The sequence below is a fragment of the Ascaphus truei genome (genome assembly GCF_040206685.1).
Source record: "Ascaphus truei isolate aAscTru1 chromosome 12 unlocalized genomic scaffold, aAscTru1.hap1 SUPER_12_unloc_8, whole genome shotgun sequence".
Classification (NCBI taxonomy): Eukaryota; Metazoa; Chordata; class Amphibia; order Anura; family Ascaphidae; genus Ascaphus; species Ascaphus truei.
The window spans coordinates 349092-364332 of NW_027453844.1; the positions used below are offsets into that span (position 1 = coordinate 349092).

Genomic DNA, 15241 nt, shown 5'->3' on the forward strand with positions numbered 1-15241 from the left:
GCCTGCCGATTACCTGGGACCCCTGGACGCAAAACTGTTCTTCTATGGACTGCATAGTCCTCCAGCCTGATTGCTGCACACAGCCGTAGGGATCGCTGACTGGGTCCTCCGCTGGAACCACACAACTGCTTGTGGTTCCTTTGCTGGGGCTAGCCTCTCATAGTCGGTAAGCCCTGTTGTTTGGGGACTTTGCCCCAGATTGGGGATAATTGATTGGGATGTCTTGGGGTACTCATCCGCAGATGGTTTAACTGGTCTCCCCGGGAGCACTGGCCCTCATGGGCATCCTCTGCCGTCTTTGCTACAGCATCTTCGGCACCCGGCTGACCCACATGGCTTGGTGACTTGCAGAGAGTCAACAATTTGGGGTGCTCTCCTAACCGGCATAGTAGCAGGGGTCAGTACCCACTTTTCTTGCTGTGTACTCGGGGGCACACCGTCGTCCGTCATCTTGGCGGCCAGAAGTCAAAGCACCTGTGTGGCACATTCCTAAGCCAGCAAGGTTGCTCTCATGGAGACAGATTCACCGGCAATGTCTCGGTCAATCTCTCGTTCAGCCCCTCTGGCTCATGGCTGACTCAACCTCGGCTAGTGTCTCATGTAGAGTCAGCTTCTGGAAGTACTTGGCTTGCCAGCACTAGGGTTGCCAAGTGTCTTGTCCAAAAATACTGGACACAATGGTGAAAAATGTGGTGTATGGGGAGGTATGTTATTTATAAATTATCAGACCCCAGGGAGGTACTGGGGCCTCATTTTGGGGTCTGGGATAGGGCAGGAGAAGGTCTGACAAGGTCTCTCAGTATTTAGGTTAACTGTAGGTGAGGGTCTGCCATTGCGCCTTGACCCAACATGGCAAACAGAGCCTCACAATTATACGCCATAGTAGGAATGGCAACTGGGGAAAGCCCTGGAGGGTTGAGGTCCGCCTCTGAGATAGTCTTCAGGGTCTCGGTCTCCGGGTGCTTAGCCCCACAAATAGTGGCCACAACCACTACCACATCAGCGTCCCGCCTGCTACACTGAGCTTCCCTGCCTTGCTTCTCCAAGGACATCAGGCAGGATCCGGCTCTCCAGAACTCCCAGCGATGGGCTACAGAAAGTGAATGCCGCCGTCCCACTGAACAGCCTTGTGCTGAAAGGGCTTACCTAGCCCCGGTGGTGGTCTAAGGGGAGCCTTCGCACTGTCACCTGGCTTGCCTACTTGCTGGCAGACATCCCAGGCACGGCCGAATGCCGATAACTCCAGTGATGACTTTAGGACAAATAGAACATATATTTTTAATAAAGTGCCTATCTGGCTGCAGTTTTAAATGTACAGGCAGGATGAGGCTTTTTCTACTTGCCTTTGCAATGCAACCAGTAACAACATGTTTTACACTGATGAGCTGGGGGCACTTCCTTCTGCAAACTTCAGAGACTCCCTGTTAGGGCAATGGCTATGGATCTAGGGAAGTGTTGCAGATGAAAGCCCCAGAGCCACAAAGTGTGAATTAGCCGGGATGCTCGCTGACCAGGAGATCCTGTTAGTCATCTGGGCTAGTTCACACCTTGGGTCCAACTCCTAGCCTGGGAGAAGCCAGGTAAAAAGGGGAGCACTCATATGGTAAGCAGCCCAGGTGTCAGAGTTGCACAGGCGCTGTATCAACTGGAAATCCCTGTAGTGCCCATCTGCAAACTGGGGGCAAGATGGAGATTGGTGGGATGGAGGTTCCCACGAAGGGGATTGGGCGGGTATGTTATAGATATGCTAGCCGACCCTATATACATGCTCCCTAAGCTATCCCCGTTGTCTTTCGTCTCTCTTTTACAATATGAACAAATTTCCACTTTGCTTCTACAAGCGGATAAGAGCAGCAGCAACGATTCCCTAACGCAACAAGTTAATTACATCAGAACCAAGGACATAACTCTTCTTCAGGATCCCGTTAGTGCTGGGGGTTATCTAACGAACCCCAATGGACCAGAAAGAACTTTGCAATTTTCACAGACTTATTGGGCTGGCAATTTACGCCCCTTGCAAAAGGACAGCATTTTAAAAGACAATATTCTGGTGCTTTGTTTTACTTCTGGACATTCTATCCCATTCTCTTCCTCAGTAAGTGTTTTGTCAAGTATATTCTAAGGTTGTCGTGTGTCTGTCTATTAAGGAAATAAATGTCAGTTTATTTTGCTCAACTTGTGTGCTCAATCTATTTCCCTAAAATATAAAATTGTTGATACGATCCGTCCATCGTGACAGTGGCCACACGGCCACAGTTGGAAAAGCGTTTCCTTACCCTTACTCCAGTGCTGGCGGTCAAAAGACCTAAGGTAGCTCACCCTCCCCAGGCCACCAAACCAGGGGGGAAGAAGTCAAAAACCCGGGGTGTTGAAGTAGAGCCGATGGAGGTTGCCCACGAGGGCCAGTGCTCCTTGTGTAATTGGCTGGGCCACCTGCGTGTTAACTGCCCAAACTACCCCTATCCAGTGTAAGAGGGTATGTCCCATAATTCCTCTCTTTCCCACATAGTGTATCTATTATGTAAGTCCCTATTATGTTCAGAGCACTAACAGGTTAATCTATGAGCCAGTGACCCCCCAGTGAAGGAAGTAAGGTGGTGACTCATGGCCTGTGTAAGCCTATCCAAGATGGGTACAGTCCATGAGCCCGCCCCTTGCAGAGACTTCCAATTGGGAGTATCTGTAACCCGTAGCTCACTACAAACGAGGCGTGACCGTGGGGCTGAGGTATGGATTTGTATAGAACGCCAACCACAACCACGAGGGCACATCTAGAGTATAGGACAGTCGTACAGGCCGGATCAGAGTAACAGAAGACAGGGTAAGTGAGGTACTTGTGAATCTTGGAGTATAGAGCAGCGGATTGTTGGGGTACGTAGCCAGGGTCAGGGTGGTAGAGCGTAGAGTAGTCGTGGAGCCAAGCAGGAGAGCATCACAGAGTAGTCGTTGCCAAAGCCAAGGTCAGTGCAGGAGAGCATCACAGAGTAGTATCCATGCAGGGTCAGGCAGCAGGGTTCAGGCAGACAGGAACTAGGTGATGACTGCAGCGTCACACAAACAGAGGTTATGCTCGGCAATGACTGGGAGCTCTGAAAGCATATTTATAGGACCTCCCACCAATGGGAGGCAACCAGGAAGCAGACGTGCGGACAGGATAGGCTGCTGGATCATGCAGGTGTGTCCTATTACACAGCCAATAGCTACCGCGTCAGAATTTGTGCATGCCCCCCGCAAAACCCGTAGGTGACCTGGTCACGCGCTGTCATTGTGCGCCACGACACCCGCACCGCCATGAGGGCGGAAACCAGAGGCGAGACCCATGGAGATAGAGGAGGGGCGCAACTGCGCCGCATTACAGTGATATCAGGACAGGGCCGGGTACCAGAGGCAGGACCCGCTGAGGTAGAGGCGGAGTGAGGGGCGTAACCGCGCTGCATAGGGGTGATGCCAGGACGGGGGCGGGTCAGAGGGGCGGATACCGCAGACCACAGGGAAGACCGTGTACCATGCATGCGCGCTGCGCATCAAGACAGGAGGAGCAAGAACGCGCTCCATGCCCAGAGACCGAAGGGGACTGCACAGAACCCGCGCACCGTGCGTAAGTTCCACCCCAGTTTGCCACTCTTGAGTGTTATGGTAGTCCAATGGGCAAGTGAGGGTTAAAGGGGCAGGAGCAGCAGAACAGCGAATCCTCACAGTATCACATTTAGTCAGTCTTGTGCTGGGAGGGGAAGAAAGCACAAGGGCTGTCATTGTTCCCCATCGGGGGAAAGCATGTCCACCCCAGGCTCAGGCCTGGGGACCATTAAAGCTTATGGTGAAAAAAAATGGTGAGCAGGAAAGGGCTAGAAATAAGGTCACTGGGCTAGAGCCAATTGTTTCCCGCAGACCTGGTGGCGCCTTCCCAGCGGGATATTTGGGGCTGACCGGGGGGACCTATTGCAGGGTTGGTCTTGAGCACTTAAGCTGATCCCCTTCCCCCATTTGTGCAGCAGGGCGAGTGCTCATCCTGTGTTTGGCGGCAACGTCACAATACAAGTTGTGATTGGTCAAGGGCCCCTGCTCCATGTTAAGGATATCCAGCAGGGGCTATGTAAGGAGTGAGGCCGGTGTAGGGAACCAGACAACCTATGGAGGCGATCGGAGATGCGCTGGCAGGCTTTTAAAAAGTGCTTTGTGTTAAATAGCATACACAAGCACTGATCTCAGCTGAGAAGCGCCAGAGAAGCCCGGTCAGCGGAGCAAGTGGGAGTTTTACGGAGACACAGCTGAGAGACGCCAGGCTTTACCTTATTATGTGAGGCTGGCTACCCCAACCGTCACATGTATGTTGTGTGTTTTCTGGCTTGCCAGAATAAACTTTTGTTTATTCAACTAGTGTGTCATTCGGGAGAAGGAGTGGCTCAGTGAGTAAACACTGAGTAAAACACACTGGCATTGAGAGTGAGTTTGAAGCCTGGTTCAACTCCTAGTGTCAACCACGTGTGACCTTGGCCAAGTCATTTTATCTCCCTGTGTCTCTGGCTCCAACAAAATAGATTGTAAGCTCCACGGGGCAGGGACTGTGTCTGCAAAATGTCCCTGTAAAGTGCTACATAAAACTAGCAGCGCTATACAAGAACGTACTATTATTTTTATTATTATTATTTATTTCTGGTGATAGTGATCCTGATGTAAAGATGTTAAAAGTTCTGGGCTCTGGTGACAATGGTCACAAAACATGTCAGTTCCTATACATAGTGCTAATAATGACATTACATAGTTATGTAACACACAGGGTGATTAATAACCTAATCTTCCATTAATATCACATACACATTTTTTTGTAACCCACAGATAAACATATTTTTAACACTTCCCAATTGTATTATAAAGCTTAAACAAAATAGTTGTTTGATTATTACATTATTAAAATATATTTACTGTCATTCACATGATGTGTATGTTACTATGATTGTTTTTAGAAAACATGTTACATACATATCATTATAAACTATTCATTTGCAGAACAGATGGAATACAAAACTTTTCGAATCTCCCATTTAATAACCAATATTCATAACTGACAATGGAATAATACAGAGCTTAGTACCGGGGAAATGGAACAACATGAAATAGCAATGTACACTGCACAGGAATTATTGTGCTACTTGTACATATATAGTGAATCCCCAGACCATGTTTATATATTTATATGCACATTATTTTAAACTGATACTGTAGAATAATATGTTCTTAGTGTCACTGTATGAGGATGGAGGTTGCACATTTAGTCTGAGCAAAGTAAAAGTGACAGAAATAGACAGATATGAATGAAATCTGGCAAATCCCGGGCTACAGAGCCGAACTTTCACCCATTATTCCTAATTGTGTTTGTACTTTCCCAGCAGAAAAATGATACAGCAGTGAAGAGAATATAATTCCTTATAAATTGCATGCAAGAAGGGGGGATGTGAGTAATAATTAGGGGATAAAATGCCCTTTTCTTGCAGCCTCAGAAACACAAAGTCAGAGCAGTGTTTGTGATCCGGGAGGATGAGAGTCAGGGGCGGGGCTTAGTGATTATACCCAATGAGAAAGAAGCTCACTCCGATAACTAACCAATCACAGAGCAGCAGGCTCTCTATATAAGTTCCGGCAGGTCCCCGCCCCCAGTATAACTTTCTGTCAGTGTGTTGGGATATTTTACCTGCAGCTGCAATGGCCGAGACCGCTCCTGCTCCTCCTCCAGCTGAAAGCGCCGCCAAGAAGAAGCAGCCGAAGAAAGCGTCCGGAGCCTCGAAAAGCCGCCCAGCAAAGTCCGGTCCCAGCGTGTCCGATCTGATAGTGAGAGCTGTGTCCGCCTCTAAGGAGCGCAGCGGGGTCTCCCTGTCCGCTCTGAAGAAGGCTCTGGCTGCAGGAGGCTACGATGTGGAGAAGAATAACAGCCGCCTGAAGCTGGCTCTCAAGGGCTTGGTGAGCAAGGAAACCCTGATCCAGCTGAAAGGGAGCGGAGCCTCCGGATCGTTCAAGCTGAATAAGTAGCAGCTGGAGAGCAAGGAGAAGGCGGCCAAGAAAAGGGATGTGGGGAAACCCAAGAAGCCAGTGGCAAAGAAACCCGCCAAGTCCCCCAAGAAACCCAAAAAGGCTCCGGCGGGAGTGAAGAAAAGCCCCAAAAAGGTCAAGAAACCGGCGGCCGCCAAGAAGCCAGCAAAAAGCCCGAAGAAGTCTAAAGCTGCCAAGCCCAGGAAGGCTGTGAAGAGCCCGGCGGCTAAAAAGGCTGTGAAGACAAAAGCTGCTAAGAGTCCAGCTAAGGCCAAGGCAGCCAAACCCAAAGCAGCAAAGCCCAAGAGGGCGGCAGCTCCTAAGAAGTGAGACCGAGAACTTCAGCCTCTTACAAACACAAAGGCTCTTTTAAGAGCCACCACAACCCCACATAGAGAGCTGTGCACATAATGTGTAACTGGGAATGTTTCTCCAACTTATCCCATGCAGGGGTTTGTGTTACACTGCCAGAGCATAAGTGTATATGAATTGATACTGCGAGCACTGTAAGGTGCATGTGTAAGTTTGTAGTCCCTAACCTATTTCACGAATAAAAAATTCTCGGACAAACTGACATATTAGGTGACATTATGGTTTTGTTTGTCTACATAATATTCACATACACGGTTTATATAAAATTAAAAAAAGTGTAGTTTACATCAGAAAAACGTATTTATCACCATGTTATTAAAAAAATTGTTTACATCACATTGAAAGCATCAAGCACACGCTATTCCATAACACTTCAGTTTGATCACCAGTGGCACATGGGAGGGGGGACATTTACAGGTTTGTCTTTACGTGCACCCATATACAGCATGAAATGGTGACTATGCATGCAAGTCTATATATCACATGACAAAGAATACACAAATATTGAAGGTGCGTTTATCTATATTGTCACATATCAAGTACATATGTTGGTACAATGATAACACACTTCTTTAATTCTCTATATTGAGATCAGTATCCGTGTGTTCATATTGATCAGGCAATTTCATTGAAAATGTGGTGGCTCTTAAAAGAGCCTTTGTTTTTGGGGTGTAAATGAAGTCAGGGTGCAGCCGGCCTAAGCTCTCTCGCCTCTGATCCTGCGGGCCAGCTGGATGTCCTTGGGCATGATGGTGACCCTCTTGGCGTGGATAGCGCACAGGTTGGTGTCCTCGAAGAGCCCCACCAGATAAGCCTCGCTGGCCTCCTGCAGAGCCATGACAGCCGAGCTCTGGAAGCGCAGGTCAGTCTTGAAGTCCTGGGCGATCTCCCGGACCAGGCGCTGGAAGGGCAGCTTGCGGATGAGCAGCTCGGTGGACTTCTGGTAGCGGCGGATCTCCCTGAGAGCCACAGTACCGGGCCGGTAGCGGTGAGGCTTCTTCACTCCGCCGGTGGCCGGTGCGCTCTTTCTGGCAGCCTTGGTCGCTAGCTGCTTACGGGGAGCCTTCCCTCCGGTGGATTTCCGGGCGGTCTGCTTGGTCCGGGCCATCCTGTGCTGCTGTGTCAGTGCGCGTCTCCGGTCAGGAACTAATAAAGAAAAAAAACGCTGCAGCTGCGTATTTATGGACTGCAGATCGCTGTGATTGGCTGCTTTGGTCCCGCCCTTCGCTCTGATTGGTTCTGTGAAAGCCGTTGCGATGTTCAAAAATCCCGCCTCAGACCGATATCGTCCTAATAAAGTTATTATATATTTAGTGCTTGTAAGTGGGACAATTAAAAAGATTTAATGTGATAACATTAGTGTTTGCACAGATACAGCACAGAGCTCTCTGACATGGAACATGTACTTATACCAAGTATTCAAATGATCTTTAATCGGTGAAATGTAATATGAGGGGTTTTCTTTCCCAGATCATTGCTTCAATGGGACTTTCTTGGTTCCTCTTCTTCTAATGTTCACATTGTGTTATTATTATAAACCCGAACACAGAGACACAAAGAAGCGGATCCGCGCGGCTCGTTTCCTTAATGCCTGCAGTTCCCAGAGCACCACACGGTGGCAGTGCTGCGCTATAAATGGGGCTTCCCTCAATGTCTTCTCGCTGTCACTGCTCTGTGTGATCTGATCAGCTCCTAACCGGGCTCTTTGGCTTCCCTCTAATGCTCCAGTCACAGTAGTTTGCTTTTAATTAAAATACCAAGTCTGTATATGTGTATACACAATGTGTTATAGTTTAAGCACAAATTAAATATTCCATAATGTATTGTGTATTTTCTAAATAAAGATGAACATCTGATGTTAGAGTAATATAACTAGACTGAACAGGGGCCTGTATTTAAAGATATCTATTAAACGTATCCTCATTCCTTATTTATTGAACTATATCACTGCATATGAAATATTAAAATTACCAATGTAAATACACACTATCTAATACATTTAAACAGAAGCTGAACTATATCAAGACTTGTTTTTTATTTTTCATTTTCAATATTAGCATGTAAGATGACTATTTAATTATGCATTAATTGTTGCTGTGTTTTTGCATCTTTTTTCCAATGCTTGTCAAACTATTTCACCATTTAGGCAGATCTGGATAAGGATATATTTCCATTGTTTCAATATGTTTTTTTTTTATTAATTAATGTATCTTCTCATACTGTTCATTCTTTTTTAAACTATAGATTTCTTATGTATCCTGAATAAGTCAGTTAGTTATTTGTAACTACAAATTGAAGAGATATTTTCCCCAAAGCTGCACTCAATATCCCATTCTTAATAAGCCTTCACTTTTAATACTTGTCACACTATTACTATGAACAAACATTACACATGAACCTACCAATCTTTACTTTAAGTGGTGAAGAGAAAAACAGTTGTTTCTCTCCAATAGTTCACCTCCTCTAATTAATATATTATCTATAACGTATCCAATGCTGTTTTGTTCTTTTATTATTTATAGATAAAATGCATTACATATGTATTGGAATCAATACATTCAATACTCTAATTTTTTGGAGACCATCATTTTTTCCCCCACAGAAATAAGTAAAATAAAATTAATACGTTGTTTGTGACAACCTCAGTGAATGAAATCTAACATATAATAATAATAATAATAATAATAATAATAATAATAATAATAATAATAATAATAATAATAATAATAATAATAACAACAATAACATTATTATTATTATTATTATTATTATTATTATTATTATTATTATTATTATTATTATTATTATTATTATTATTATTATTATTATTATTATGTGCCTAAACCAACATGGTGATTACTTTTACCTAAACAGGTGCTCAAGCGACCAAGTTAATAACACTAGTGTGATCATTTTCTATGCAAATAACTACTTAGTGCTCAAATGTGTCACAATCTCCACTAACCAATCCTACTAAGTAACTATCTCCTATACAATTGCTATCATTAGCTACTCTTACAAACTAGTGTAACAGTGATATATGTTGCAACCAATCTACAATAATAATCTCAGGGGGAAGGTATCTCTCTAAATTGAAAACATTCAGTGTTTGATTCAATGTATCAATCTGCATATCTTTCTACTCTCCTCTGTAGAGGAAATATTGTATATAGTATATTGTCTGTAACCTGGCATATCACCATTATCTTGTGTTATACCATGTTTCCACTGCAGCTATGGTTTCTGGGAAATAAACACACATATATGCATACAGTGTCACCTTTAACTTAATATCCATATTAACATGATCTCCTATAAGCATAGTTCTGCCTTATTATACTGAATTTTTTTGCACAGCTTGCTACATATCGTATAACTTCCATCATGTTTAAAATATAGTATATATATTTCTAAAACATATGTTAGTATGTCTTTGAATATCTGTAATCTAAACAGCTGTTAGATTGTTTTGTGAAATGTAAATGAAGGGAGAGAATGAAAAGCCTGAAAAGCTCCAGCCTCATTGTATTGTATGGGGGCTATGCACTAAGCTCAATGGGTTTGCGTTCTGATGTTAAAAAATAGCATGTCCGTTAAAAAGTGAGGCCGGGGACGCGTTTCACTAAGGCCTTGAGCCCATTTTTTAACGTATGTGCTCAAAACACCCACAGCGTACGTGTTGCTTTTTTCCCCCCTGCTAGCATTCTTAAACTTCCCATACACTAGCTGATAGAAAAAAAAGCTGCATGTAACATTTGCATGGTGATTTGCCATCTCCATGCAAGGCTGTTACACAAGCGATCGTACACTAATTAAAATCATTTTAATAATAGTGTACATGAGCAGGGGGTCTCCGGAGCTGAACCGCATTGGTTTCAGGTCCGAGGACCCCCTACTTCAGGAGATACAGGCCCCGTTATGGGGTGCCGGTATCCCCTGCAGCATTTAAATGTCCCGGTCACGTGACGTGGAAGCTTGAAACTGCAGGGGATACCGGCACCCCATAAAGATGCCTGTATCTCAGGAAGCAGGGGGTCACCGGACATAAAACCAACGAGGGTCAGCTCCGGAGACCACCTGCACATCTACACTATGAAACACATGTATATTAAAAAAAAGATTTAACAAACATCAATACACGACTCTCCGCCCAAACCCGTACAGTAATGTGCAAAATAACTATTATCCACATATGGATAAAAGATTATTTGCCCATTATTAAACACTGCATTAGCATACCTAAATAAAGTAAATAAAAACAGTAGCCAGCTAAGCCAATGAATACAAGCAATAAACAACACGAACAATGAATTAATTAAACCATTAACCAATGAAACCAATTAATTCCTAAACCAAATCAAAATGAATAGTAATACTAACCAATCAAACCAATGAATTAATACAACATTAATGAATGTAAACATTAAAAGACAAAGAAATAAATTCAAACAATATCTGAAATAACCATAAAATGCATTAGCTAATATAACACAACATTAACTACAAACGAACACCAATCGCAAACATTTTATTAGCATTAAGCAGGAAAAAAACAAACAATCACATCCACATAAGAAATTGAAATTAAAACAACCAACAGCAATACCAAGCCACAAATGCCCCCCAAATATTGTCATAATAATGTAATCATCTGTACCTTAAAGTGGTACAGATTAATATATTATCAGTCAATGTGCCTCCCCCAAAAATAAAAAAAACACATCATCCAATGAAGAAACCTGTAATAATAGACATTTACAAACATTCAATATAGTACTTACCATTAGAAGCGGTGCCCCTCCGACTCCCAGGGTAACAGGAAGCTCACGTACCTTGAAGGCCTCAAACAGCATCCGATGCCATCGCCATGAAGATCCGGATCAGGTACCCAAATCTTCTTTTTTCTTTCTTTAATCACCTTCTTCTATCTTCTTCTGTCACCATGTCTTGATCTTCTTTATCTTCTATCTTCATCTGTCAGTCCAAAAACCCCATGGTGAATCCCAACCGTTGTTGTCTCGTCGTCTTCTTCGGCTCAAATGAGGCGTCACGGCCTTAAATATGGCTTGTGAAGTCACATTTAGCCTCAAAATGGTTAACAGTCACCTGATTGGCTGTTAAAACCATGTTCCGACTATAATTTTTTTTTTTGTGACATGACGTCACTTAAAGGGAATGATGCCAGCCAATCAGAATGGCTGTGCTTCATTTGCCTTTAAGATGACATCACAAAGCCGGCGTTACATGGTATTTCAGCCAATCAGAGTGTGGACGCCGTGTGATACCATGTGACACCAGCCATCTTGGATTTAGTGAAATCATCTTAAAGGCAAATGAAGCACAGCCATTCTGATTGGCTGGCATCATTCCCTTTAAGTGATGTCATGTAAAAAAAATAAAATAAAGTCGGAACATTTGTTTAACAGCCAATCAGGTGGCTGTTAACCCTTTTGAGGCTAAATGTGACGTCACAGCCCCATTTAAGGCCGTGACGCCTCGTTTGAGCCCAAGAGGACGACGAGACAACATCGGTTGGGATTTACCATGGTTTCTTTTTGGATTGACAGATGAAGATAGAAGAAAAAGAATATCAAGAAATGGTGACAGATGAAGATAGAAGAAGGTGATTAAAGAAAGAAAAATGAAGATTTGGGTACCTGAGCCGCATCTTCATGGCGATGGCATCGGATGCTGTTTGAGGCCTTCAAGGTACGTGAGCTTCCTGTTACCCCGGGAGTCGGAGGGGCACCGCTTCTAATGGTAAGTAATATATTCAATGTTTGTAAATGTCTATTTTAACAGGTTTCTTCATTGGATGTGTTTTTTTATTTTTTGGGGGAGGCACATTGACTGATGATATATTAATCTGTACCCCTTTAAGGTACAGATTAATACATTATTATGACAATATTTGGGGGGCATTTGTGGCTTGTTATTGCTGTTGGTTTTTTTTATGTCAGTTTCTTATGTGGATGTCATTGTTTTTTTTTTTTCCTGCTTAATGCTAATAAAATGTTTGCGATTGGTTTTCATTTGTAGTTAATGTTGTATTATGTTAGCTAATGCATTTAATTGTTATTTCAGATAGTGTTTGGATGTATTTCTTTGTCTTTTAATGTTTACATTCATTAATGTTGTAGTAATTAATTGGCTTGATTGGTTAGTGTTATTATTCATTTTGAGTTGGTTTAGGAATTAATTGTTTTGATTGGTTAATGGTTTAATTAATTCATTGTTGATGTTGTTATTGCTTGTATTCATTGGATTAGCTGGCTACTGTTTTTATTTAGTGAAGTATGCTTTTTTGGAGTTAGGTTTTACTATTGTGTATCTGGTGCATTAATGTATTGTAATTAGGGTGCCCGTTGAGTGCTATAGAGGCTTATCATGCCCATATTATTATTATATGGGTATGATGTACCACTATACTACTCAATGGGTACAGGGTGGGTATAGTCAGTTCAGGGTGGGTGCTTAGGCCTCCCGGGTGTGTATCGGGGCAGGCTGGGTTAACCCCTTAATGACTATAGCGGTTAGTAAACGCTAAGGTGATTAAGGGGTTAGGGGCCATTAGAATGTCTTTATTATGTATATTCTGTATGCTTTCTTTCAACGGAGGACAGAGAGACCTGTTGTTGTGGTAAGTATAACTGTATTTATTTACTTTATTTATGTATGCTAATGCAGTATTTAATAATGGGCAAATAATCTATTATCCATATCTGAATAATAGTTATTTTGCACATTATTGTACTGTATGTGTTAGGGGGGTGTATTTAGTTAGAAATAATGTTTACTATTTTTGTAAGCACAACATTGGTACCGCAGGCCCGCGGGTACCCCGGGACTCTCGCGGGGTAAGCCGGGGACACCCGTGCGACCCCGATCTCTCTGGGGGACCCCCGTGGGGTCTCTCGGGGACACCCGCCGGCCTGTTGTATGGGTTTTGCGCATGCAGAAATGTAGAGCAAGAAATTTTTCAAAGTCCAGCTTTTTTTGCGTCTACCTTGAGCTGACGTGTTCTGTTGAACGCAACTTTCGCGTACGCTAAGGTTACGTAGTTTAGTGCATCCCGCTTAAGGGCAGAATTTAACGCAAACAAAGTTGGACTTTGAAATATTTCCTGAAAAGTGTCAGTTTTAGAGCGCAAAGTGCCTTTTTGCGTGGCTTAGTGCATCGTGTTCAGCGTAACATCAGGTTCTAAGAGCACTTTGCGCTCTAAAAATGACTTAACGGAGCTTAGTGCATGACCCCCTATGTCTTTATTTGTGTAGCACCATTAATGTACATAGCAATTCCCATTAGTAATACACGTGGTAATCATATAAATAACACATAATATATAAATAACTGGTCAAGGGAATAAGTGCTTCAGACAAACGTTACATTTAGGAAGAGGAGTCCCTGCTCCGAGGAGCTTACAATCTAATTTTTGAGTGTCTCTGGCACAGTCTCAGGGGGCACAGCTTAATCTATCACCACGTTAGGATCAGAATAAGATCTGAAACTGATTGGGTTCCCATTTCATAGATTTCTTGCTTCCCTAGCAAATCATGGCAAACAGGGCTGCGGCCAATCACAGCATTAATGATGCACAGGAGCCATTCAGGACACATGGTCTTGTCTGAACTGGCCAATCAGGGCTTGAAATGGGTGATTGCAAATTAAAGGGCAGCGGAAAGAAATATGAATTGGCCTATGGGAGCAGCATCCACCAACGGGGCCCAACAATGGTTTCCATGGCTGACAGGATGTCCCATGCTGGGCTCGGCGTCCGGATATTTGGATGGATGACAAAATGTTCTGCTTTTTGGGTTGATTGCCCCCTGGTCTGATCTTCTCCCATGGTCACTCCCCCTTGTATTCCTGCAACGCTCTTCACCTCCAGTCGCAGAATTTGCCAGTTCTCTCGACATGCGAGCTGCACAAAGGGTTTCTCAGCCCTGCATGTACAGAGACCTTAGCTATGCTTGTGATGGAATGAGGCCCAGGGACCGGTTAATAAAGGTTACGCCCTGTCACTTGGGTTCATCTGGCTCCAAGGCCCCTGAGATACAGGGTTTTTTTGCATGCCTGGTTGCACTTTGCATCCCATGTAAATGGAATGCTTTATTTCTAATGTGTTCTGGCAAGAGACCGGGACTCTTTTGTGGGATCAAGCACCAGAGAGGACACAGAGATAAACACATAAACGGGTATTAATTTCGGCCGACGCCACCAACATGACTTTAACGGGGCAGATTCTACTTTTGCCGCAGGTCATGAGTTTCCAAGCACCGCTGGATGCAATAGTGAATATAGAAATATAGAAAATAACCTGGCGCAAAGTGTACAATATATTTGTGAATATTACTATAAAAAGCAATGTCCATAAAAATAAAGGATATAAGTGATGAGAGTGGAGTCCTTCCTTTCAGATGTTTGAGTGGTAAATGGACTCAGTTCCCAAGATTTGTGAAGAAAAACGGGAGGAGTTTTTTTCTTTTTTGCTGCAGACTGTTATCCTGTGGTGTATGATAAAAACCATGGACAAAACATTGAGCAGTATTGTTTCATCAAATGAATTCCCCCATATACACTGGCGACACACTTTATTCGAGCTCGGCTAGTCCCACGAATTCGGGTATACCCGGGTGTATTGAGGTTTGTGACTGTTTTCTGCCCGAGTGCATTGAGTTATTTTCCGGCAGGGATTGAAGCATTTTATTCCCGTTGGCTGCAATACTGCACAGTACATATATATATACTGCATTACAATTCATGAATTTATGCCATCTGGTAGACACGCGAAGCATTGCAGCCTATTAAATCCTAATCATTATCATTTAACAGATCAGCCGCCCAT

At 43.5% G+C, this 15241-nt stretch overlaps 2 protein-coding genes across 2 annotated transcripts; one reads left to right on the plus strand and one right to left on the minus strand.

Moving 5' to 3' along the window:
- The first annotated feature begins 5674 nt into the window (after positions 1 to 5674).
- LOC142473871 (histone H1.5-like) lies at positions 5675 to 6530 on the plus strand. Its single transcript, XM_075580814.1, has one exon. The coding sequence runs from the start codon at positions 5701 to 5703 to the stop codon at positions 6022 to 6024; it is 324 nt and encodes a 107-aa protein (XP_075436929.1). The 5' UTR covers positions 5675 to 5700; the 3' UTR covers positions 6025 to 6530.
- Positions 6531 to 6699: 169 nt separating this feature from the next.
- Positions 6700 to 7522, minus strand: LOC142473873 (histone H3). Its single transcript, XM_075580815.1, has one exon. The coding sequence runs from the start codon at positions 7502 to 7504 to the stop codon at positions 7094 to 7096; it is 411 nt and encodes a 136-aa protein (XP_075436930.1). The 5' UTR covers positions 7505 to 7522; the 3' UTR covers positions 6700 to 7093.
- Between the last annotated feature and the right edge of the window lie 7719 nt (positions 7523 to 15241).

What these genes read in the sequence shown, in the direction of transcription:
- LOC142473871 (XM_075580814.1), top strand. Translation starts at nt 5,701, where the DNA reads ATGGCCGAGACCGCTCCTGCTCCTCCTCCAGCTGAAAGCGCCGCCAAG.
- LOC142473873 (XM_075580815.1), bottom strand. Translation starts at nt 7,504, where the DNA reads ATGGCCCGGACCAAGCAGACCGCCCGGAAATCCACCGGAGGGAAGGCT.